Raw genomic sequence first — 25,863 nt, forward strand, 5'->3', positions numbered from 1 at the left:
AGAAAGCACATAAACACAGGAAAAAATGTTCAACATTATTAGCCATTAGGAAAATACAAATTAAAACCACGAGAAGCTGGGCATGGTGGCTCATGCCTGTAATCCCAACATTTTGGGAGGCTGAAGTGGGAGGATAGCTTGAGCCCAAGAGTTTGAGACCAGCCTGGGCAACGTGGCAAAACGCCGTCTCTACAAAGATTACAAAAATTAGCAAGGCATGGCAGTGCATCCCTGTAGTCCCAGCAACTCAGGAGGATGAAGTGGGAGGTTCATTTGAGCTTCAGAGGTGAAGGCTGCAGTAAGCCTTGTGATCACGCCACTGCACTTCAGCATTCGAGACAGAATGAGACCCAGCCTCAAAACAAACAAACAAACAAACAAAGAAATAAAACCACAAGATACCACAACACATCTACAGAATGACTAAAAACTACTGACAATGCCAAATGGTAGTCAGGATGTGAAGAAACTGGGATTACAGGGGTGAGCCACCGCACCGGGCTGGAAATGCCCGGAAGTTATCCTATATGGTCTCAAAGGGGAGGAACCCACAGTTCTGAGGGAAATCACTGCCCATTTCATCGGGATACAGAAAACTCATGAATAATCCATCCCTTGTTTAGCATACAATCAAGAAGTAATTATAAGTATACTTGACTGAGTATACTTATAGTATGGGCTTGCTGCTCTGTCTATGGGGTAGCCATGCTTTTATTCCTTTAATTCTCTAATAAACTTGCTTTTGGTCAGAGGTGATGGCTCACGCCTGTAACCCCACCACTTTGGGAGGCCAAGGCAGGCAGATTGCTTGAATTCAGGAATTCAAGACCAGCCTGGCCACCATGGAAAAACCCCATCTCTACAAAAATTACAAAAATTAACTGGGCATGGTGGCTGATGCCTGTGGTTCCAGCTACTAGGGAGGCTGAGGTGGGGAGTTACTTGAACCCAGGAAGCAGAGATTGCACCACTGCACTCCAGCCTGGGTGACAGAGTGAGACTCTAAAAAAAAAAATCCAAAAAACCCTACTCTCCATTAAGAAATTTTGTTTCATCTACTGACTCCCTGATATCTACAACTTAACTAGTCTAGTGAACTTGGGGAAGTTACTTTTTTTTTTTTTTTAAGACAGAATCTTGCTCTGTTGCCCAGGTTGGAGTGCAGTGGCACGATCTTGACTCACTGCAACCTCCACCTCTTGGGTTCAAGCGATTCTACTGCCTCAGTCTCCCGAGTAGCTGGAATTATAGGCACATGCCACCAAACTCCGCTAATTTTTATATTTTCAGTAGAGTTGGGGTTTCACCATTTTGGCCGGGGTGGTCTCAAACTCCTGGTCTCAAGTGATCCGCCCACCTTGGCCTCTCAAAGTGCTGGGATTACAGTCGTCAGCCACTGCTCCTGGCCTCTAGTTACTTCTTAAACTCTCTGAACCTTGTTTTCTTTAAATCCTCTAAATGAGGATAATAGTTCATAATTCCTAACTTTTGTCATGAAAATTAAAGAGTAAATATATAGTATGTGGAGAAATGTAAACTCTAGTTCAAAAAATATAAGAAATAATGTAAATTCTGATTTACTTATCTGGTGAGAAATGCAAGGACATTTTTCTTTGGTGGTGGGTATTAAAAGGCCAAGGTATTTATATTCCACTGGATACATTTGGAAGAATGATTACCAGTTTTATTTCAAAATTTCAACATTGAGAACACACTAGGACTTACATCTTTTTCAACTCATAATGAAAAATTTTGTCAGCGAAATGTGTTGTTACGATTGTTTTATAAAAATCTTTTACGTCGATGAGCAAATATCTTAGAAGACCACTGCTGAGGAGAAATGTTATTTATCCAGACACTTGCCTTAATTAGGAGACCCTACATAGCGCCCAGTAGAAATGTAATAAAGGCATTTCACTTATTCCCTTTCTCAGCGCTGCCGTGAACAAAATTGAATGAAAAAAATCAACCACGCTCCGAGTTCACGCCTAGACGCAGCCTGTAGTAGCCACGTTCCACCACTAGGTGGCACACGCCAAAGGCTCCGGGGGGCGGGCCGCCCGAGCACGCCTCTCGGTAGCCCCGTGGTATCTCTCGGCTTCCGTTGAGCACCGAGCAAGATGGCAGCTTCCGAGACGGTTAGGCTACGGCTTCAATTTGATTACCCGCCGCCAGCTACCCCGCACTGTACGGCCTTCTGGCTTCTGGTCGACTTGAACAGATGCCGAGTCGTCACAGATCTCATTAGTCTCATCCGCCAGCGCTTCGGCTTCAGTTCTGGGGCCCTCCTAGGCCTCTACCTGGAGGGGGGGCTCCTGCCCCCCGCCGAGAGCGCGCGCCTGGTGAGAGACAACGACTGCCTCAGGTACGCGGTGCAGGGAGCGGGACGGCCGGGTGGGCGGCGGGAGGGGGACGCGCCTGCGCACGCCCGGGCTTGAGGCCGCTAGACCTGGTTGTGGAGGGGATGGGGAATGGGGAAGGGGATGAGGGTTTGAGGGGTGGGACTGTAAAAATGCACGTTCGCTAACCCGGGAGATACTGATTGGTGTAGTCAACTTTGGGGCTCAGGAATCAGCATTTTATTGTTTATTTATTCATTTTTGAGACAGAGTCCTGCTTTGTCGCCCAGGCTGGAGTACAGTGGCGCCATCTCGGTTTACTGCAACCGCCGCCTCCTGGGTTCAAGCAATTTTCCTGCCTCAGCTTCCCAAGTAGCTGGGACTACAGGCGTCCGCCACCATACCCGGCTAATTTTTGTATTTTTAGTAAAGATGGAGTTTCACCACAGTGGTCTAGGTGGTCTCGACCTCCTGACCTCAGGTGATCTGCCAGCCTCAGACTCTCAAAATGCTGGGATGATAGGCGTGAGCCACCCCACCTTGCCCCTATTATTTTTATTTTTGAGACTGAATCTCGTTCTGTTACCCAGGCTGAAGTGCAGTAGCACAATCTCAGCTCACTGCAACCTCCACCTCCCGGATTCAATCGATCCTCCCACCTCAGCCTCTCAAGTAGCTGGGATTACAGGCGTTCACCTCCATGCCCGGCTAATTTTGTTGCTGTTGTTGTATTTTTAGTAGAGACAGGTTTCACCATGTTGACCAGGCTGGTCTTGAACTCCTGACCTTAAGTGATCCTCCCGGCTTTCCAAAGTGCTGGAATTAACAGGCGTGAGCCTCTGCGCCTGGCCGGAATCTGCATTGTAACCAGCAACCTTCCCGGGATGCTTCTATGACAGGAGAATGAAACTTGGAAAAACCCTGATGCCTAAGGGCAGGGCCAGGGTTTCTTTCAGCCTTGATATAGCACATCCACGCTTAGCTAGGCACTGTGCGACTGTGTTCCGTGTCCATGGTGCGGGAGACCCGGCCTTACCCTTGGCGGCCTTCAGGGTCAGGTGCAGGAGACCCAAGCTGACAAAGGGGAATCGTCGCGTTTTCTTCATAACATGCTGTTGTCCAGCCTTAGTTCTCGTGTGCCCGGTGTCCCCTGAGACTTCTGGTGGCGTATCATTCTGTGTCTCACCCAGACATTTTGGGGTTTTCTCAAATAAGTGCCTTGAGTCCTTTTGGGCTGTAAATTGGGAACCACAAAATAATCTTAAATGTGATTTTGGAAGTTAAAAAATGATAATGAGGTGAGTATCCAGGAGCAATTGTAGTATGAATTGCTGAAATGTGGTTGAGTTGCCACAGTCAGATGATGGTATCACCAGTTTGGATGCATGTCTTGGACCGATTTATTCAGGCTTTTTTTTTTTTCTTTTCTCTTTTAAACAAAGAGACTGGGTTTCCCATGCCCATGCTGGAGTGCAGTGGTGCGGTCATAGCTTACTGTAGCCTCGACCTCCTGGGCACAGGCAATCCTCCCACCTCAGCCTCCTAAGTAGTTGGGACTTCAGGCCAGGCAACCACGCCTGGCTAATTTTTGTATTTGTTGTAGAGACAGGATTTTGCCATGTTACCCAGGCTGATCTCGAATCCCTGGGCTCAAGCTGTCCTCTCTTCTCAGCCTCCCAAAGCACTGGGATTACAGGTGTGAGCCACTGTGCCAGCCTTCCTTCCCCCCACCGCCTTTAAGCTTCAGTTACGGTGAATTAATTCCAGAGTTGTGAACCAGGCTATTTTCTCTTGCTGCCCTTTGTTGTTGAATATTCCTTACCCTTGAGCATATCAGATTCTGTAAGATTTCTTCAGAACATCAAGGAATTTAATTTGGAACAATAACTGCATCTTCAAATCAGGATGTTGGTGATGATTTATTGCGTAATGTTCAACTGTTTCAAATGACAATTTGAAATAATCCGAATTTCAAAGAGTTTTTTCCCCCCTTTTTATTGACTGTGAAATAGATCTCTATTCTCTCTGCAATTGAAGGATTATTTAAATATTACAATTCTAAGGATTGTGTCCCATCCTATTAAGATTACTTTCTGAACTGTCCCTTGCCTAATAAGTTAATAACTTGTGCTAGCTAACTAGAATTATACTTTAATGAATCATCTGGACATTACATTCTTCATAATGAAGTTAACAATGACAAAAACAAACCATGAAAATTGTTATAAATAATAATTACAACACGATGACAGGCAAATCCTTCCTAAATACTTCGAATGCACAGCTGCATGTGGCAAAAAATACCTCTGTAGTGGCTTCAGTGGCAAATGGGCAGATTATAGAAAAAGATGAATCTGGAAAATTCATCTTTATTGTTGTCTTATGCCTGCAATCATTGTTTTTCCCTAACAGATTCACTTTTCTTCAGAGCTACAGAAGAAAACATAGTCTCTGTTCTCAAAGTACCCAATATCGTTGGACTGGGACCCCAATAATGAGTTTCATGCTTTTGTATATTACCTTCTGTGATATGGGCAATTAGACTGAATAGTTAGACCAAGTTATACTGGTAAGTGCAGAAGCTGGTTGAGAAAAGGGAGATCAGCGTGGAACAAAATGGTTAGGGAATTGAGCAGTACCTTGAAGAATGGGTGGGAAATGTTGGATGATCAAAGCACAGCTGTAGAGACAAAAGCTGGCTGGACTTGATAAAAAGATGAGTCTGACCAGCCAAAGCATTCTGTTGGGATCATTGGCAGTACTGAGAAGTCTAACGAGGGAAAGTGGAACCAGGTTGTGGGAATCCTGAGGAACAGCCTTTGAGGCTTTAGATGTACCACACACTTATATTCCACTGCTGTTTCCTCATAGCCCATTCTCTTAAACCCCAGGAATCTGGCTTCATCTGCCCCCACGTTTCTGACAGTGAGTTCCTAAAGGTGGCCTCTAACGCTCCTGGGAGGAGGAGGAGGAGGTGCTCCTATTGCCTTGGAGCCCCCTGCGTTAGTTTGCTGGGGCTGCTATTACAAAATACCACAGACTGGGTGGCTTAAAAAATGGAAATTTATTTCTTACTCTTTTGGAGACGACAAGTCCAAGATCAGGGTGTTGGCAGATTTGGTTTTTTATTTTTGTTTTGTTTCTATCTATCTATCTATCTATCTATCTATCTATCTATCTATCTATCTATCTAATCTATCTTGAGATGGAATCTCACTCTGTTGCCCGGGCTGGAATGTAGTGGCACAATCTTGGCTCACTGCAACCTCAGTTTTGGTTTTTTATTTTTATTTTTATTTTTTTTTATCTATCTATCTATCCATCTTGAGATGGAATCTCACTCTGTTGCCCGGGCTGGAGTGTAGTGGCACAATCTCGGCTCACTGCAACCTCTGCCTCCTGGGTTCAAGTGATTCTTCTGCCTCAGCCTCCCAAGTAGCTGGGCTTACAGGCGCCCGCCATCGTGCCAGGCTAATTTTTTTGTATTTTTAGTAGAGATGGGGTTTCACCGTGTTGGCCAGGCTGGTCTCGAACTTGTGACCTCAAGTGATTTGCCCTCCTCAGCTTCCCAAAGTGCTGGGATTACAAGGGTGAGCGACTGTGTCTGTCGGTTTTTAATTTTTTAAATTATTATTATTTTTTAATCGTGCAGGCCTCAGAATTACAGTAGATTCAGAGAGATTCCCTTATTTTTTGAGACAGGGTCTCACTCCATTGCCCAGGCTGGAGTGCAGTGGCACAACCTTGGCTCATACAGCCTGGAACTCCTGAGCTCAAGGGCTCCTCCTGCCTCAGCCTTCCGAGTAGCTGGGACTACCAGTGCAGTTTTTTAATTTTAGTAGAGAGGGCTCACTAAGTTGCCCAGGCTGGTCTCAAACTCCTGGGCTCAACCAGTCCTCCCGCCTCAGCCTCCCAAAGTATTGGGACTACAGGCCTGAACCGCGCACCCGGCCTGAGAACTCCCTTTTGAAGAGTCAATTCTGTAAGGAAACAAAGTGCATTCTGTCCTCTCTGACCCTTTTAACTCTGGCAGTTAATACCTAACTAAGGCTGGGCACCATGGCTCATGCCTATAATCCAGCACTTTGGGAGGCCGAGGCAGGCAGATTGTCTGAGCTCAGGAGTTTGAGTCCATCCTGGGCAACATGGTGAAACCCCATCTCTACAGAAAAATACAACAAAATTAGCCAGGCATGGTGGCACATGCTTGTAGTCCCAGCTGCTTGGGGGGCTGAGGTGGAAGGATCGTTTAAGCCTGGGAAGTAAAGGCTTCAGTGAGCTGACATGGTGCCACTGCACTGCAGCCTGGGCGACAGTGAGACCTTATCTCGAAAAAACCAAAACAAAAACACATTGATTAAATATTAGAGATGGGCCAGGCATGTTGGCTTATGCCTGTGATACCAGCACTTTGGGAGATTGAGGTGGGAGGATCACTTGAGTCCAGGAGTTTGAGAGCAGCCTGGGCAACATAGGGAGACCCTTGTTCTACCAACCCCACCCCCCTCAAAAAAAAACAATGCAAAAATAAAGCCGGGCTCAGTGATGGATACCTATAGTCTTTGCTACTTGGGAGGCTGGGGTGGGAGGATCACTTGAGCCTCGGAAGTTGACGCTGCAGTGAGCCATGATTGTGTCACTGCACTCCAGACTCGGCAGCAGTGCAAGACCCCATCTCAAACAAAACAAAATATTAGAGATGAGTTCTCATTTCACATTGCTGTAGTTAGTGGCTCCTTGGATAATCGAAGGTAAAAAGTTTCCTACTTCTCTTGTAATATACTTTTTCCCACACCTCACTCTCCAGAAGTAACCTTGGTTAAGTTTGGGGTATGGGGCATATCTTGCCAGATTTCTATTTTTTTTTTTTGAGACAGAGTCTCGCTCTGTCACCCAGGCTGGAGTGCAGTGGCCGGATCTCAGCTCACTGCAAGCTCCGCCTCCCGGGTTCACACCATTCTCCTGCCTCAGCCTCCCGAGTAGCTGGGACTACAGGCGTCTGCCACCTCGCCCGGCTATTTTTTTTTTTTTTTGTATTTTAGTAGAGACGGGGTTTCACCGTGTTAGCCAGGATGGTCTCGATCTCTTGACCTCGTGATCCGCCCGTCTCGGCCTCCCAAAGTGCTGGGATTACAGGCTTGAGCCACCGCGCCCGGCCGCCAGATTTCTATACATGTGCAACCATATGTACTTATACTTTTAAAATACAGATATCGTAACATACTGTTCTGCACCTTGCTTTTTCACCTATCGTGGGCCATCTCGGTATATAAAGTATGTGAGGTACATCATTCTTTTCTGTTTGCTACATAGTGCTTCCGTGAATATTCTTGTATATTTTTGTGTACTGGGAAAATGATTCAGTTGGATTTATTCTTAGAAGAGACACCCATTGGTCTAAGAGAAGGTACATATAAAAACTGGTAAGTACAGTCAAATTAGCTTCCAGAAAGGTTGTACAGACTTGTACAACTTTTAAAAATTCACCAACTTACCCATCACAGGACTAACAACATTCATTGTGTTAATAAAAATTAGCGCTAACATTTGGATATCACTTGTTCTGAGTCGGTCATGCTGTCTCTGTATAATAATTCACTGAGTACTATAATTATTGTCATTGTCCTCATTTTTATAGATGAGAAAGGCTGAGGTAGTGATTTTTTAAAAAGTTACAGTGGCAGAAATAGCATTTGAACCCAGGCATTCACTTTGGCCTAGGCTGGCAATGCGTAGGGGGTATCAGGTTTGACAGATGGGCGTGTCAGTTTTTCTGCATAACAGAATCCTAGAAGCCCAATTGTAGATGTTAAGGGTGGACTTACATTTTGATAATACCACCCGGTTTGCTGTGCGGAGAGTTAGAATGAAAAGTGGGGATGGCCAGGCACGGTGGCTCACTCCTGTAATGCTAACACTTTGGGAGGCCAAGGCGGGTGAATCAACTGAGGTCAGGAGTTCGAGACCAGCCTGACAAATGTGGCAAAACCCCATCTCTACTAAAAATACAAAAAGTTAGCAGGGCATGGTGGCGGGCGCCTGTAATCCCAGCTACTTGGGAGGCTGAGGCAGGAGAATTGGTTGAACACAAGGGGAGGAGGTTGCAGTGAGCCCACATTGTGCTGCTGCACTCTGCCCTGAGCGACAGAGCAAAATTCTATCTCGAAAAAAGAAAAGTGAGGATCTGTTTTTAGAGTTTCTTGGAATCAACTCTCTTTCGTCACTAGTGACCTAGGTAATTCACTTCTACTTGTGAAAGGACAACTGCATGCACTTCTGTTTGTAAAAGGATACTCTATTTTTTGTGATCCAGGTAAAGAAATAGAGAATATTGCCAGGGAAGGTGCACCTGACAGGAATGGTAACTAAGCAGACCCAGGAGAACTATTTCTTTTTCCCTGAATGGTATTTTGCCTCTCAATCTTAATATTTTCTTTCTTTCTTTTTTTTTTTTTCTTCCCAGATGAGGGCTCACTGTGTTGCCCAGGCTAGTTTTGGACTCCTGGGTTCACGTGATCTTCCCTCTGCCTCCTGAGTAGCTGGGATTACAGGCATGTGCCATGACACCTGATTATAATCTTAATATTTTAAAAACCGAAGTCATTCTCTTGGGGAACAGTAGGAAGTGGGGCTGCAGCAATCACAGGTCATACCTTCAAGCCAAATAACTGTAGAGGCATGGTCTTCTTTTTTTTTTTTTAGATGGAGTCTCTCTCTGTTGCCAGGCTGGAGTGCAGTGGCATGATCTTGGCTCACTGCAACCTCTGCCTCCCGGATTCAAGCGATTCTCCTGCCTCAGCCTCCTGAGTAGCTGGGACTACAGGCGCGTGCCACCACGCCCAGCTAATTTTTGTATTTTTAGTAGAGACGGGGTTTCACCATGTTGGCCAGGCTGGTGTCGATCTCTTGACCTCGTGATCTGCCTGCCTCAGCCTCCCAAAGTGCTGGGATTACAGGCGTGAGCCACCGCGCCCGGCCAATGCATGGTCTTAAGAATGGGTGAGACGATGCCAAGAGCTGCTTTGGAAGGCGTGAGGATGTTGCCAACTCCCAGGAAAGGAAGGGGTTCTCATCAACTGGATGTTCCATGTGCTGTTTTCCAGGCCCTTAATAAACCACAGTGACTGAACAGAATTTTGCAACCATTTTCAGAATTTGACAGAGAGTTTGGTCCTATTTGGTCATCTCAGAATTGAAGCTTGGATCATTGCTACAAGTAAAAACAAATTTATCAGAAATGTCAAGAAAAACATCTGATATTGTAGGGCTTCCATGGTAGTTCTTAAATTCATAGGATACCAAACTGACTTTTGCCAGATTAAGAATTATTTCCTTGCTATTAGATGCCAGGGTCCCCAGCTGGGAACAGAGGGGAATGTGTTTTTGTAATTTAAAATCCCTAGTCACTTAGCATTTTATTTCTCTCTTTATCCTACTGCTGATGTCAGTAACTCTTATTTTATTTTATCTTGATTTGTGTGTCTGTATAGTTATGTTTTCTGACAAATAATTGAGGATTTTTTTCAACTACCGCATTGAGGTAAATCCACAGGATTACTATGCCTTAAAAAATTTAAAGAATGCTTGTAACATATACTCCTATCATTCACCAGTTGTTCTTCATTTTCTTTTTTCTTTTTTTTTTGAGACGGAGTCTCGCTCTGTCGCCCAGGCTGGAGTGCAGTGGCCGGATCTCAGCTCTGCCCGCCACCTCGCCCGGCTAGTTTTTTGTATTTTTTAGTAGAGACGGGGTTTCACCATGTTTGCCAGGATGGTCTTGATCTCCTGACCTCGTGATCCGCCCCTCTCGGCCTCCCAAAGTGCTGGGATTACAGGTTTGAGCCACCGCGCCCGGCCTTTCATTTTCAAATATGATTGTCTACGTCTTTCCCTGGTCACTAAAAAAACTTGATGAAATATATAGCTGGATGTAAATGCCTTGTAAGTATAATCTGTGTTTTCAGCAGTGGCGCAATTACAGCTCACTGCAGCCTCGACCTCCTGGGCCCTAGTGATCCTCCCACCTCAGCGCCCCGGGTAGCTGGGACCACAGGCATGCGCCAACCTGCCTGCCTATTGTTTGTTTGTTTGTTTGCGACCTTGCTCTGTCGCCCAGGCTGGAGTGCAGTGGCACGATCTCGGCTCACTGCAAGCTCCGCCTCCCGGGTTCACGCCATTCTCCTGCCTCAGCCTCCCAACTAGCTGGGACTACAGGCGCCCACCACCACGCCCAGCTAATTTTTTGTATTTTTAGTAGAGACGGGGTTTCACTGTATTAGCCAGGATGGTCTCGATCTCCTGACCTCGTGATCCGCCCACCTCAGCCTCCCAAAGTGCTGGGATTACAGGCGTGAGCCACTGCACCCAGCCTAATGCTTGTATTTTGTAGAGCCAGGGTCTCCCTATGTGGCCCAGGCTGGTCTTAAACTCCTGGGCTCAAGCGACCCTCCCACCTTAGCCTCCCAAAGTTTTGGGATTTCAGGCATGAACCACCGTGCCTGGCCAACAGGCATTTTTGAGTGCTTACTATTTGCTTAACATCGAGGACACTCTCAAGACTTCCATCATTATCAGACTGCACATTCTGGGATTAACTGTTGCCAGTTGATAGAGGAATGAAGTTGCTTTCCTATAGTGACATTTTGGATGAAGTAGGGTTATTCAGAGAAACATAACCAGTAAGAAACACACACACACACACACACACACACACACAAATACAAATACTCACTCACAGACATGGGATTTATTGTAAGGAATTGGCTTATAGGATTGTGGAGGCTGAGAAGTCCTAAGTTTAGTTGGTAAGCTATAGACCAAGGAGAGCCAATGGTATATTTCTAGTTCAAGTTCGAGTTTGAAGGCAGGAGAAGACCGATGTCCCAGCTTAAAGAGTCAGGCAGAGAAGTTAATTCTCCCTTACTCAGTCTTTTTGTTCTATTCAGGCCTTCAGCAGGTTGGATGAGCCCCACCCACATTGGAGACAGCAATGTACTTTACTCGGTCTAGCAATTTAAATGTTAATCTCATCCAGAAACAGCCTTGCACATACTCCCAGCATAATTTTTTTTGCCCACTGAGGCAATATATTTGTAAATATGTATCACATCCTTATAAAAAGAATCTCAGAATTTTTCCTCCTGTGTGTTTTTGTCTTGCTTCTTCATGGTCTGTGATGCCAGCCAAGGTTGTCAGTACAGTGAAACCAAACTGGTGGGATGGGAGCAGATTATTCTGCCATTTTTCTAGATCTTTGAGTTGCACATCAAATCTGGGGCTGATTACTCCATACTTGTTTAGCCTGCCTATGAGGTTTACAACAATTTTCCCAGCTCTGTGATCACCAGTGATTTCAGACTTGCCAGTGTAACCATGCTTCATCATTATAGTTGGAAACTGGATGATGGGGCTGGGCACGATGTCTCATGCCTGTAATCTCAGCACTTTGGGAGGCCAAGGCAGGTGGATCACTTGGGCACTTGAGGCCAGGAGTTCAAGATCAGCCCAGCCAACATGGCAAAACCCCATCTCTACTAAAAATACAAAAATTAGCGAGGCATAGTGGTGGGTGCCTGTAATCCCAGCTGTTTGGGAGGCTGAGGCACGAGAATCTCTTGAACCTGGCAGGGAGAGGTTGTAGTGAACTGAGAAATGCACCAGTGCACTTTGGCCTGGGTGACAGAGTTGGGACTCTGTCTCAAAAAAAAAAAAAAAAAATTAAAAAAACTAAAAAAAAAGAAACTGGACAATTACTTTGGAGCTCGGCCTAATAAGAACCTGGCATTTACCTTGCTTTTCAGCTTTGTTGATGCCCTTGAGAGCATCAGCCAGGACATGCGTGTGCACCAGTGTGATGGTGTGGAAAGAGCCAGTGTCGTTTTAACCAGATATCTGGACACCCAATAGCCCAGACAAATTGATACATAAAATTAAGCTTCACAGAGTGTCATGGAATTGTACAGATGGCTGTCAATACCCCAGAGAACGTAAATTGTTTAGTATTCACCTAAATTAAAACGAGTAAAATATTGTTAAAGAAAGCAGCCCACATTCTGAAACAAAATGGATAATCAGCATTATCACCTTTTAGGGTAGGTGACATGCATATCTTAGAAAGATTGTGAGTTTGAAGTTAGACAAACTGAAGTTTGAATTGCCTTTCTGCTACTTATCAGCTCTAGATTTGGGGCAAGTAACTTGTCTGAGCTGTAATTTTGCGATCTGTAAAATTAAAAATACCTACTTTGTGTTGGTGTTTAGATTAGAAAAAAACGTATAAAAAATGTTTGGGATGCAGTAGCTATTCAATAAATAAAACTAGTCATTTGAAAGTTGACTGTGAGTAATGCTGTATGGGCCATTTTGCCAGAAAGAGTCTTTTGTCTTTAATTGATATGACATTTTTTCATTGACTGATGGTAGTTACATTTTGTAGAGTCATCTCAGTATATAACTATGTCCTGGAGATGTGTTTACAAATTGCTCACTCTAGCTTTCTCTCTTGTTCTGTTGACAGAGTTAAATTAGAAGAGAGAGGAGTTGCTGAGAATTCTGTAGTCATCAGTAATGGTGACACTAATTTATCTCTTAGAAAAGCAAAGAAGCGGGCATTTCAGTTAGAGGAGGATGAAGAAACTGAACCAGATTACAAGTATTCAAAGAAGCATTGGAAGAGGCAAGAGAACAATAACAATAATGAGAAGGTCTTGGATCTGGAACCAAAAGCTGTCACAGATCAGACTGTCAGCAAAAAAAACAAGAGAAAAAATAAAGCAGCCTGTGTCATAGTAGGTGATGATAATGAAGAGACCAAAAGAAAATCACCAAAGAAAAAGGAGAAATGTGAATATAAAAAAAAGGCCAAGAATCCCAAGTTTCCTAAAGTACAGGCAGTAAAAGACTGGACCGATCAGAGATGTAGTTCTCCAAAAGGTTCTGCTAGAAACAGCCTTGTTAGAGCCAAAAGGAAAGCTAGTGTAAGCGTTTGCTCAAAAGAGAGTCCTAGTTCCTCCTCGGAGTCTGAGTCTTGTGATGAATCTATCAGTGATGGTCCCAGCAGAGTCACTTTGGAAGCCAGAAATTCCTCAGAGAAATTACCAACTGAGTTATCAAAGGAAGAACCCTCTAGCAAAAATACAACTGCAGACAAACTGGCTACAAAACCTGGCTTTAGCCTTACCCCCAGCAAGGGCAAGACCTCTGGAACAACATCTTCTAGTTCAGACTCTAGTTCAGAGTCAGATGACCAATGCTTGATGTCATCGAGCACCCCAGAGTGTGCTGCGGGTTTCTTAAAGACAGTAGGCCTTTTTGCAGGAAGAGGTTGTCCAGGCCCAGGGCCATCATCACAGAGTGCAGGTGCTGCTGGATGGAGGCGTTCTGGCTCAAATGGTGGCCAGGCTCCTGGTCCTTCTCCCAGTGTGTCTCTCCCCGCTAGTTTAGGAAGAGGATGGGGTAGAGGAGAGAACCTTTTTTCTTGGAAGGGAGCCAGGGGACGGGGTATGCGGGGGAGAGGTCGAGGACGAGGGCATCCTGTTTCCTGTGTTGTAAATAGAAGCACTGACAACCAGAGGCAACAGCAATTAAATGACGTGGTAACAAATTCATCTACTATTATCCAGGTAAGTATTATTTTTTGTAAGTTACCTCCTCCCTTTCCCCTTAGAATGTGTGTGGAGTTCATGTCACGGGTTCACATTTTCTCACCAATAATGATGTCACATGATTAACACTGTTTTTCAGAATCCAGTAGAGACACAGAAGAAGGACTATAGTCTGTTACCACTGTTAGCAGCTGCCCCTCAAGTTGGAGAAAAGATTGCATTTAAGGTATATTTCAAAACAACGGTCACAGCAAAAAAGGTTCATTCCCCTTCCAAATAAACTTACTTAACAAATCAGGTTTAAAGTGTTTGTAAAAGCCCTTCCCACTGGAACCGCAGTGTTGTCATGGGTTCCTGGTAGGGCTCCCAGACTGGTGGGGTGGACACCCCAGCATGGCATGATGGAGGAGCTGTGGGAATGTGAGGGGAGAAGAGAGCTTATGTATTTGTGGGTTTTTTCTTCTTTTTTAGCTTTTGGAACTAACATCCAGTTACTCTCCTGATGTCTCTGACTACAAGGTAAGGATGTTTATTTAAAAGTAAGTTGTCAGTATATTAATAAAACGAAAGTCATATTTAATACTACTTGTATGGATAATACAGATTTGTTTTTTTACTAAATAAAAATGCCAGAAAGTAGAAAATGAAAACATTATCGAAATGTCAACTTTTTAATAGTATCACTGTGAAGTCTCCCAGTGTTATTTGCCTTATATTTGGGAAGAATAGAGTAGGAGAATGATGAGCTTAATTTTTACTTTTTAAAAAAAATATTAATTTTTTATTTTTAAATAAAGACGGGATCTTGCTATGTTGTCCAGGTTGGTCTCAAACTCCTGGGCTCAAGCAGTCCCCCCATCTTGGCTTCCCAAAGTGTTGGGATTATAGGTGTGAGCCACCATGCCCAGCCAGTTTAATTTTTTTAGTTACTTTTTTCTAATTAGTTTAGACACACCAACTTATTTGGGTATTCATTCCCTCATGATTCTAAACTTTGAAAGAAAATAATAAATAGTTCTCAGCAAGAAGATTTGATTATTTTCATCATGGGAATCTATTTTACATATTTGTGAATTACTTCTGGTTATTATGATCTAGTATGATTTCTTTTGCGTTATCAGTTAACCACAGGTAATTCATAAATATTATCCATGGAATTTACTTACTTAATATCTGTATGAGTCTTGATATTGGCATGTGAGGTTTTTCATAGTTCAATAAAAGCTTAACTCAGCGGGATCACAGAATTACAAGTTTCTTTTTCACCCACCAAAATTTTGTTGAAAATCTTGTTAAAGTGCATCCTTTCTTTTTTTGATGTACAATATGGAATGTAAGGCCATTTTTTAAGGTAATAATTGGTAATGTTAATATAGTAACATAGATAAAACACAAGGGAATTTGATTTGATCTGGATTGATGCCTTGGAAGACTTTTAAAATCTTTATAAAAACCTTTCCTCAAGGCTGGGTGTGGTGGCTCACGCCTGTAATCCCAGCACTTTGGCAGGCCGGGCAGGCAGATCACGAGGTCAGGAGATCAAGACCATCCTGGCCAACACAGTGAAATCCTGTCTCTACTAAAAATACACACAAAAAAGTTAGCGGGGCATGGTGGCGGGAGCCTGTAGTCCCAGCTACTCGGGAGGCTGAGAGCAGGAGAATGGCATGACCCCGGGAGGCAGAGCTTGCAGTGAGCCGAGATCGTGCCACTGCACTTCAGCCTGGATGACAGAGCAAGACTCTGTCTCGAAAAAAAAAAGGAAAAAAAACCTTTCCTCAAAAGCAGGCTGGAAGAATCAGTTAATGAAGGGATCTGGTGGGTTAGTTCTAGGTCATTGGTGTTTTGTTTTTATCTTCTTTTTTTTTTTTTGAGACGGAGTCTCGCTCTATCACCCGGGCTGGAGTGCAGTGGCCGGATCTCAGCTCACTGCAAGCTCCGCCTCCCGGGTTTACGCCATTCTCCTGCCTCAGCCTCCCGAGTAGCTGGGACTACAGGCGCCCGCCACCTCGCCCGACTAGCTTTTTGTATTTTTTTCATAGAGATGGGGTTTCACCGTGTTAGCCAGGATGGTCTCGATCTCCTGACCTCGTGATCCGCCCGTCTCGGCCTCCCAAAGTGCTGGGATTACAGGCTTGAGCCACCGCACCCGGCCTGTTTTTATCTTCTTAGGCACTTGGTGTCTCCTGTGGATAAGGTGATCGTGTAATTTATCACCTAAATGAGGATACTTGTGAGTGAAAGGGAGTGCTATTAATAGTTATGCTGGAAAGATGAACAGACCTGTCTTGAACAAACCAGGGTGTTTTGTCACCCTACCATAGATAACTAATTTAATTGTGTGATATATGAGGAAATGGAAATGAATATTGTATTGATACATCCCACAACCTCTGTAAATTGTAATTCTAGATGATACTGATTTTTAAAAATTGCGTGTTAACAGCCAGGTGCAGTGGCTCGCGCCTGTAATCCCAGCACTTTGGGAGGCCAAGGTAGGCGAATCACTTGAGGTCAGGAGTTCGAGACCAGCCTGGCTAACATGGCAAAACCCTATCTCTACTAAAAATACAAAAAATTAGCCTGGCGTGGTGGCATGCACCTGTAGCCCCAGCTACTCAGGAGACTGAGGCACAAGAATCACTTGAACCCGGTAGGTGGAGGTTGCAGTGAGCTGAGATCGTTGCACTGTACTCCAGCCTGGGTGACAAAATGAGACTCTTAAAAAAAATTGCATATTAAATTGGTGTTAGTCGTCATGGTTATTAATGTTGGAAGGTGATTTGCCTACTTTAGTGACAAAATTTTTTGAAGATTTTTGAAATTGCTTTCACAATCATTTTAAGAATGAAAATTGGTTCTACTTTTTTGCTTTGACCTCAAACGCAGTTATCTAGCTTGATCATCTGCTTTTTTCATTAACCTTGTCTCCAAAAATTAAATTAGTTAAATTCTGTACTCAAAAATGTAGTCTCCCAAGCTCCTGATTCCCTGTTGAGTCTGGTTCTAAAAAACACTGTTGACAGTGCTCAGAAATTCTAGATAGAGTCAGGAGGAACTGGTTGCTTGGCCTCTCAGTATGTACCCCCAGAGGCTACCATGTGTCTCCCCCTCGCCTACATGCATGGGCAGTCATCCTCTTGATGGATTAGAAAATCAGCTCCCACACCTGGAGACCTGGGAGAAGGGGAATTGGGATCTTACCAGTGATAAAGTGCCTTCTAGTTTCTCCTGAGGGGTTGTGATCACTATTTTAGAAGGGTTCTAAAAGCATCAGGAACCGAGGCAGCACCATTAGAATATATCTGGTCTCTCCTGATGAATGCTGTCATGGTCAGTGGTCACTTGAATATATCCACCTGGTGTGATTTTTCCTCCTTTTCCCGCATTCACTCACTTTTGGTTCCCTGGTGTAATCTTTACTTTCATCGAGTTATTTAAGGTAGTGTCTGCCATTTATGATTTAAATGTATCTATTTTGCCTCTAAAGATATTTCTGTATACTCACATAACGGGTTTATTAGTCTACTTACTTTTATTTTCTCTATATGTGGATTTATTTTTAAATTTTTCAACTGAGATAAAATTCACATAACATAAAATTCAACATTTTAACCATTTTAAAGTCTACAATTCAGTGGTTTTTAGTATATTCACAGTGTTTTACATGTTGATTTTGACTTGGACTTTTATTTTTGAAAGGAAGGAAGAATATTAAGCCACAATCCAGAGACCCAGCAAGTAGATATAGAAATTCTTTCATCCTTACCTGGTGAGTCTTTTAGAAAAGAATTTGAAAATTTAGGCTCTTTCTATCTACAGTGGTTTATGAATAGCTTTTACACGCAGGAGATGTTCTCTTCCTTGGCCTCCATATAACTGGCGCTCCCCACTTCTTTCCGCACACTGTAACCCTGGGGACTCATCAGAGATGTTGGATATATTCCAGAACTGTTGGGCTAGTTCTTATTACTGTAATTATATAATTTTCATAAAAGTTTATATGAACTGATGAAAATTGATTATAAAAATAGTTATTCCTAGGAAGCCTAAGTTGAATGCTGACTCAATAAATGCTATGAAATTATGGATGGCTGCGTCAGCTATAAAAGATTGGGAGGAATTTTGTAAAAACTGAGAAGATTCTGCACTTAGATTGTCTTGCAAATTTTTGCAATCTTGCATTATTTTTAAAAAGCCCAGGCTGGGCATGGTTGCTCACGCCTGTAATCCCTGCACTTTGGGAGGCCGAAGGTGATGGATCACTTGAGGTCAAGAGTTTGAGACCATCCTGGCCAACGTGGTGAAACCCTGTCTCTACTAAAAATACAAAAACTAGCCAGGCATCATGGCACGTGCCTGTAATCCCACCTACTGGAAAGGCTGAGACAGAAGAATGGCTTGAACCCGGGAGGTGGAGGTTGCAGTGAGCTGAGATCGCACCACCGCACTCTAGCCTGGGTGACAGAGCAAGACTCAGTCTCGGAAAAATGAAAATAAAAAAAACGACCAAAACTGTAAATTGTGGAAATTGCAGACAATACAATGGTATGGTTTATAAAAGAAAGAGCTCTATTCAGTGAACTCATAAAACCTACTCAGCTCTGTTTCAAAAGATTGTCAAATGAATATACTTTTGTATATTAAGTCAAAACAAAATATCTAAACTGTGTATATACATACACTTTCACATATCATTTTAAATAGTTACTGGCTTTATCTCTGATTTACCCCACCTGTTACTGGAACTGAATGCCTGGAATAAGAGCGCTTTTATAATATGTAGCTTAACTTGGAGTGTACTATAGGGGGTCCCTGGCCAGAGGACAGGGGAGATCCCTTTTCCTTTAGCAGATCCTAAAGCAATTAATTGTTTACTCTGTGTGTGTGTGTGTGTGTGTGTGTGTTGTTTTTTTTTTGACAGAGTCTCACTCTATCGCCCAGGCTGGAGTGCGGTGGTACAATCTTGGTTCACTGCAGCCTCCGCCTCCCAGGTCCAAGCAATTCTCATGCCTCAGCCTGCGGAGTAGTTGGGACTACAGGCACACACCACCATGTCCAGCTAATTTTCATATTTTTAGTAGAGATGGATTTTGACATTTTGGCCAGGCTGGTCTTGAATTCTTGGCCTCAAACAATCCACTCGCCTTGGCCTCCTAAAGTGCTGGGACTACAGGTGTGAGCCACCATGCCCAGCCTGTTTTCTGTTTGTTTGTTTGTTTATTTTAGAGACGGAATCTTGCTCTGTCACCCAGGCTGGAGTGCAGTGGTGCGATCTCGGCTCACTGTGAGCTTCACCTCCCAGGTTCACACCATCCTCCTGCCTCAGCCTGCCGAGTAGCTGGGACTACAGGCGCCTGCCGCCACGCCTGGTTAATTTTTTGTAGTTTTAGTAGAGACAGGGTTTCACCGTGTTAGCCAGGATGGTCTCGATCTCCTGACCTCGTGATCCACCCACCTCAGCCTCCCAAAGTGCTGGGATTAGAGGCGTGAACCACCACACCCGCCTTCTGTTTATTTTTAAATAAGGGATTGAATAAAAGATTCAGTTGACAGAAATCAGTCCAAAGAGTTTTTCAACAAAGTTCCTTTATGATATTAAGTAGATGTTTATATATAACTTATACTAGTTTCCTACCCTTCTTCTGATGAGGTTTCATTTATAGAAATCCCCTTTCTTAAGAATGGTGGACAGAAAAGTTTGTCCACTGTCAAATTCTGCACATACAGCTTGATCAGTGCTTGCCAGGTGATTAATAGTGATAACATCCACTTAGAGTTTTTCTTCTTTAGGGCATCAAGAAATGGCTTTGGAGGCCAAGGTGGGAGGATCACTTGAGCCCACGAGTTCAAGACCAGCCTGGGCAGCATAGTGAGACTCTGTCTCTAAAGAAAAAAAAAAACATAGCTGAGTGTGGTGGTACATGCTTGTAGTTCTCACTACTTGAGAGGCTGAGGTGGGAGGATCACTTGAGCCCAGGAGGTGGAGGCTGCAGTGAGTCATGATTGCGTCACTGCACTCTAGCCTGAGTGACTGAGCAAGACCCTGTCTCAAAAACAAAAAAGAAAGAAAGAAATGGATTTATCTGTTCTCTAATAGCAATGTCAATTGTCCTTCATGTGGTGGTTCTGATATACATAAATTTCAGTTACCATGGTTTAGTTAAGTAATACCAGTCCCCCAGCAACATTGCATATGTTAACTGTGAGTAAGTGCATAAAGTACTGCCAGTAGCTCTTTAGTCCACATATCACTGTAAAACGTAAATAACAGATACGTGTCATGATCTATGACCCATCAAGTCAGTGCTTTCAGAGTCCGTCAGTGACTGGTCACTGTGCATCTGTTATTCAGTTCACATACAGAGCAGAGCATGCAGTTGTGGTGCCTCCTTGTCTCTCATTGATAAAACTGCATGACATTTTACAAAACTTATAATCGAAGTAGGGAATAGGCCCACAAAGATAAAGGCACAGCAAAGAAACAAAAGTGGTGATGCTGAAAGTGCCATCCAAACTGAGTTTAAGGAGAGTCTGTAGAAGAAAGAGCTCACTGTGGAAATGTTGACACTGCCAGTGAGGTGAACTTGTTGACTTAAATGAGGAAAGTGGTCGTGGCAAAAAGGATGAAAATGTCCCCAAAGTGACACCAGCAAAAACAAAGATTTTACAAAGTAAAAAACAAATTCTTTGAGCTATTTCATGACAGTAGAAGTTCAGAGGGTAAAATGTAGACAGCAGTTTCAAACTTAGAAAAGAGTACAACAGTTGTACAAAACACAGAGAAGATGCTTGCGCTGTATCATAAGTTACAGGGCAAGAGCACAAGCACTGTTCAAACTCCCCTTGATAAGTTTCTTATAGAGAAATAAAACACCTAGAAAGAAAGAGAGAAAGTTAACTCTCAGTGTTCCTAATGTAATTACAGTGTACTCATAAGTACAGTGTTTTTACTTTACTCATTTTTAATTTCCCTATGTAGTAAAGGTTTTTAATGTTTTGGCAAAATTTTTTAAAAGTCATAAGACAGTAATAATTTTTCCTATTGATTTTTAAGATTGTTTTGCGTGGTTTCAGCTTGTACAGTCATTTTTCCAATCCCATTCTACCATAGAAAGCAAGGACTGAGGTCGGGTACAGTGGCTCATGCCTGTAATCCCAGTGCTTTGGGAGACCGAGACGGGCAGATCACTTGAGACCAGGAGTTTGAGACCAACCTGGCCAACATGGTGAAACCCTGTCTCAACTAAAAATACGAAAATTAGCTGGGTATAGTGGTGCATGCCATGCCTGTAATCCCAGCTACTCAGGAGGCTGAGGCACAAGAATCACTTGAACCCAGGAGGTAGAGTTTGTAGTGAGCCGAGATTGTACCACTACACTACAGCCTGGGCGGTAAAGCAAGACTCTGTCTTATAAAAAAAAAAAAAAAAAGGGACTGCCTGTATTACCAAGTAGTAGGAAGCATATGTGATTTCTAAGGACAGAGCAGCATTTCATATTACCTTCCCTTGTTGAAACACATAAATTAATTAATTTTGGGGATTATGTTGTGGTGCCATATTCAGTTCTGGTAGTACTAATGACAGTTCATCAAGCTTATGAAAGAAAGATTTTCTCTGATAAATGGCTGAGAAGTCCCCCGGTCCAGGCTTTTTCTCAGGATCCCCCTGTATTGAGCACCCCGTGCTTTCCTGTACATACCCAGCCTTCACATTAATTGACAGTTTGTTTGTGGCTGTTTTCTTAATGATAGAAATTCCCTGTAGAGGAACATTTTTAACTATTGAGAAATAACTTACTCTCTTTCCTCCCTATCTTCTTGTTTCAGCCTTGAGAGAACCTGGGAAATTTGATTTGGTTTATCACAATGAAAATGGAACCGAGGTAGTGGAGTACGCTGTGACACAGGAGAGCAAGGTAGGTGTGCTTCTCTTCTTGCATTGCTTGGCCATACGTTCTCTCTGTGGTTTGGAAGGGGACATTGCACTACAGGCCCTGGGGGGATCTGTGGTGTGGCAATACCAGTGCTAAGTGCCAAATCAGGGCTCCATCTTGGCCCTCATAGAGGCTGTGTGACAAGATGCACAAATAACAAACTTTTCTTTAAGAGTGTACAGTTGTTTAAAATTATAGCTATATAAGGATTCCAGCAGGAAAGGGTAGCATATTTAGAAACTTTATTGGCATATACATTCAGAGAAGCGCATATAATTACATGGCTTGAACGATTTTCACATGAACATACCCATGTAACCAGACCCAGATCAGGAAACAGAACATAACACCCACTCCCAGAACCCTCTGTTATGTTCCCTTGCAGTCACTACTGTCCCCCAAGTGTTACCACAGTTCCAACTTTTATTTTTTTGAGAGAGTGTCACTGGCTCAGGCTGAAGTGCAGTGGCATGATCTTGGCTCACTGCAACCTCTGCCTCCCAGGTTCAAGTGGTTCTCGTGCCTCAGCCTCTGGAGTGCCTGGAATTACAGGTGCTTGCCACCTCGCCCAGCTAATTTTCGTATTTTTGGTAGAGACTGGGTTTTACCATGTTGGCCAGGCTGGTCTCGAACTGCTGACCTCAAGTGATCTGCCCACTTAGACCTCCCAGAGTGTTGGGATTACAGGCGTGAGCCACCGTGCCTGGCCTGAGAGTTCCAACTTACAATAACACAACAGTTTGAAGAGTGACATAAAATGATGATCCCGTCCTCTGACTTTAAATCCTTAAATTGCCATTTTAGGAAGTATATGGTTTATACCTTTTTAAGCAGCCAGACCTACCAGAGTTGCTGGCGGTGGCTAGCTCATTAGGTTATGGTGGCATTAAATAGAAGTTAGATTTAAGAAAATGCTCTCTTTTAAGGTGTTTATACTTGAAATGTTATAGATACTATTCTGTAGATTTCAATATTGCAAACATTTTTTCTGAAGTGTCAGCTTGTAGAAACCCTAGCCAGACTGTATGTTTTACCTTGTCTTTAAGGTAGATGACACTTTCAGGGATTTATTCCAGAAACACGTTTTTAGTGTTTGTAGTAGGATCAGCAGATTTGGCCTGGTCTCCTGTACTTCTTTATTTTATATATATATATAAATGTGTGTATGTGTGTGTATATATATGTGTGTGTGTGTGTATATAAAAATTTTTTTTTTTTTGGTTGAAATTGGAAACTGCATTGGAAAATTAAACCTTGGAGGCTTTTCTGTCTATGCCCTAAACAGAGGCCTGAAGTAGAATAGAAAGCCTGTAATTAGGCCGGGAACCTGGTTCATGCCTGTAATCACAGCACTTTGGGAGGCTGAGGCAGGCTGATCCCTTGAGTCCATGAGTTCAAGACCAACCTGGGCAACATGGCAAGACCCCCATCTCTACAAAAAATACAAAGATTAACTGGGAGTGGTGACACATGCCTGTAGTCCCAGCCACCTTTGGGGGTGGTGGGGGCAAGGCAGGAGGATCGCTTGAGCCCAGGAGGGCGAAGCTGTAGTGAGTCCTGAATGCCACTGTGTTCCAGCCTGGACTGTAGAGCAAAAAGCCTGTAATTACCGTTTTTGACACTAGATGGCCCTCATTATTCATTCATAGGACCAAGCCTTAGCGTTTGCTTTCTCTTGGTGGGCTGTGAAATAGTTCATTTTGTTTTGTTTTGTTTTTTTCTTTTTTTATTGTTATTATACTTTAAGTTCTGGGATACATATGCAGAACATGCAGGTTTGTTACATAGGTATACATGTGCCATGGTGGTTTGCTGCACCCATCCCCGTCATCTACATTAGATATTTCTTCTAATGCTATCCCTCCCCTTGTCCCCACCCCCCAACAGGCCCCAGTGTGTGATGTTCCCCTCCCTGTGTCCGTGTGTTCTCATTGTTTAACTCCCACTTATGACTGAGAACATGTGGTGTTTGGTTTTCTGTTCCTGTGTTAGTTTGCTGAGAATGTCCCTGCAAAGGACGTGTCTCACCCTTTTTTATGTCTGCATAGTATTCCATGGTGTATATGTGCCATATTTTCTTTATCCAGTCTATCATTGATGGACATTTGGGTTGGTTCCAAGTCTTTGCTACACACGTATGTTTATAATAGTTCCTGTTTTTAGGTAGCTTAGGATAAGAACTACAGAGCAGTGCGAAAGGACATCAGCATCCTAGTGATACCCATCTGGACCACATCTAGTTCCCAGAAGGTCTCCAAGCCACCTGTCCACAGGGCAAATCAAATGGAGGAGTTGGGGGAGCTACTCCCTCCTGCAACCCCTGCATCCCCTGTTCTTAATCAACGAAAGATGAAATATGTTTAATGTAAAATTTAGCTTCATTCTAAGTAAATGAGTTATTTATTTATTTATTTACTTACTTACTTATTTATTTTCCCAGCACAGAGTTTCACTCTGTCACCCAGGCTGGAGTGCAGTGGCGCAATCTCCGCTCACTGCAACCTCTGCCTCCTGGGTTCAAGCAATTCTCCTGCCTCAGCCTCCCGAGTAGCTGGGACTACAGGCATGTGTCACCATGCCTGGCTAATTTTTGTATTTTTGCAGAGACACATATTGGCCAGGCTGGTCTTGAACTCCTGACTTGAGATGATCCACCTGCCTTGGCCTTCCAAAGTGCTAGGATTATAGGTGTGAGCCACCGTGCCTGGCCTCTTTTTTTTTTTTTAATTAAAAAAAAAATAGAGATGGAGTCTCACTAGGTTTCCCAGGCTGATCTTGAACTCCTGGGCTCAAGCGTTTCTCTCCCTCAGCCTTCCAAAGTGCTAGGATTACAGGCGTGAGCCACAGCGCCTGGCCTAAAGAGTTACTATACCCTAATTGAACTCAGTTTATTGGAACCCAAATTATTCCCATTCTTCAGTCATTCACACTGATGGAAAATTTACTTGGCTAAAAATTTTAACTTACTAAAACCTGTATGACCTCAAAATGAAGTGCCCAAACTGGGGATTTTGTCTTTTTCCTTAGATCACTGTATTTTGGAGAGAGTTGATTGACCCAAGACTGATGATTGAATCTCCAAGTAACACATCAAGTACAGAACCTGCCTGAGTATGACCTCTCCACCTTAGAATTTATGAATGTCTTGTTTGTGAAAGTGACTATAACCTGAACTTTTTTTTTTTTTAAAGAGGATTTGGAAGTTGTATGGATTTTTGTTATCTTCACTTTACTGCATAGGAAACAATCTACCTCATCATTTAAAATGACATGGGTGTCGGTTTTGTAGATCTCTGGTTTTTTTTGTCAGGTTTAATTTCAGCTAACAAAATGTAAAACATGACATTCCCTGCAGACATTGTTGTATACCAGTATGGTTTCTTCTCTTTTTTAAATGTTTTTGGCCATCAAGTAGCAGTCGTCGGTAGGAGTTTATAATACCAAGAATGTGCTGCATATCTTGTCTCAATAAGTTTTAAGTAACACTTAAAAATATTAAAGCATGTTACTTGATCTAATTTTTTAGCATTTGAGTTGTTCCATTAAATGGAGCATCTCGTAAATTTCAAGTATTTTATACTTGTAATTGTTAAGAGTTAAAAGGTAGTTGGATGTGTCATAGACAATGAGTTAAGGAATCCTTTCATGTTTTTCCCAACTTTAAAATTAAGGATTCTCAGGGCCCTGTGTAGAGCAGTGAAAATAAGATGTATGTGTGTGTGTGTATGCCTGGAGGAGAACTGGTGTTCCACTTGGGTGAGAGGATTGGCTGTGAGCTTCAGACCAGGAAACGTGTCATCTTGCCAGGCACCTGGCTGAGTGTGCTGGAGTGAGGATCTTGAACAGAAACTTCCTTTTCTGTTATTATTCACTACAAAGCTAAAATGGCCAAATATATACTGTGAAAATTGGTTTCATTTAACAAAAGATCAGATCCCTCCTTCAGCTGTACACATTTTAAAATAAAATCGTATTGAACTAAA

The 25,863-nt window shown here is 43.2% G+C and overlaps 1 protein-coding gene across 1 annotated transcript; it reads left to right on the forward strand.

The window, feature by feature from the left end:
• The first annotated feature begins 2,085 nt into the window (after positions 1-2,085).
• Positions 2,086-25,863, forward strand: COIL (coilin). Its single transcript, XM_011953730.1, has 7 exons — positions 2,086-2,365; positions 12,856-13,960; positions 14,082-14,168; positions 14,414-14,461; positions 17,645-17,714; positions 21,774-21,862; positions 24,908-25,863. The coding sequence occupies exons 1-7, from the start codon at positions 2,121-2,123 to the stop codon at positions 24,989-24,991; spliced, it is 1,728 nt and encodes a 575-aa protein (XP_011809120.1). The 5' UTR covers positions 2,086-2,120; the 3' UTR covers positions 24,992-25,863.

The sequence above is a fragment of the Colobus angolensis genome, unplaced genomic scaffold (genome assembly GCF_000951035.1).
Source record: "Colobus angolensis palliatus isolate OR3802 unplaced genomic scaffold, Cang.pa_1.0 Scaffold37, whole genome shotgun sequence".
NCBI classification, from domain to species: Eukaryota; Metazoa; Chordata; class Mammalia; order Primates; family Cercopithecidae; genus Colobus; species Colobus angolensis.

What these genes read in the sequence shown, in the direction of transcription:
- COIL (XM_011953730.1), top strand. Translation starts at nt 2,121, where the DNA reads ATGGCAGCTTCCGAGACGGTTAGGCTACGGCTTCAATTTGATTACCCG. An exon ending in CTGATGTCTCTGACTACAAG is followed by an intron (nt 14,462 to 17,644) that starts GTAAGGATGTTT and finishes TATTTTTGAAAG; the next exon opens with GAAGGAAGAATATTAAGCCA. An exon ending in AATTCTTTCATCCTTACCTG is followed by an intron (nt 17,715 to 21,773) that starts GTGAGTCTTTTA and finishes TTCTTGTTTCAG; the next exon opens with CCTTGAGAGAACCTGGGAAA.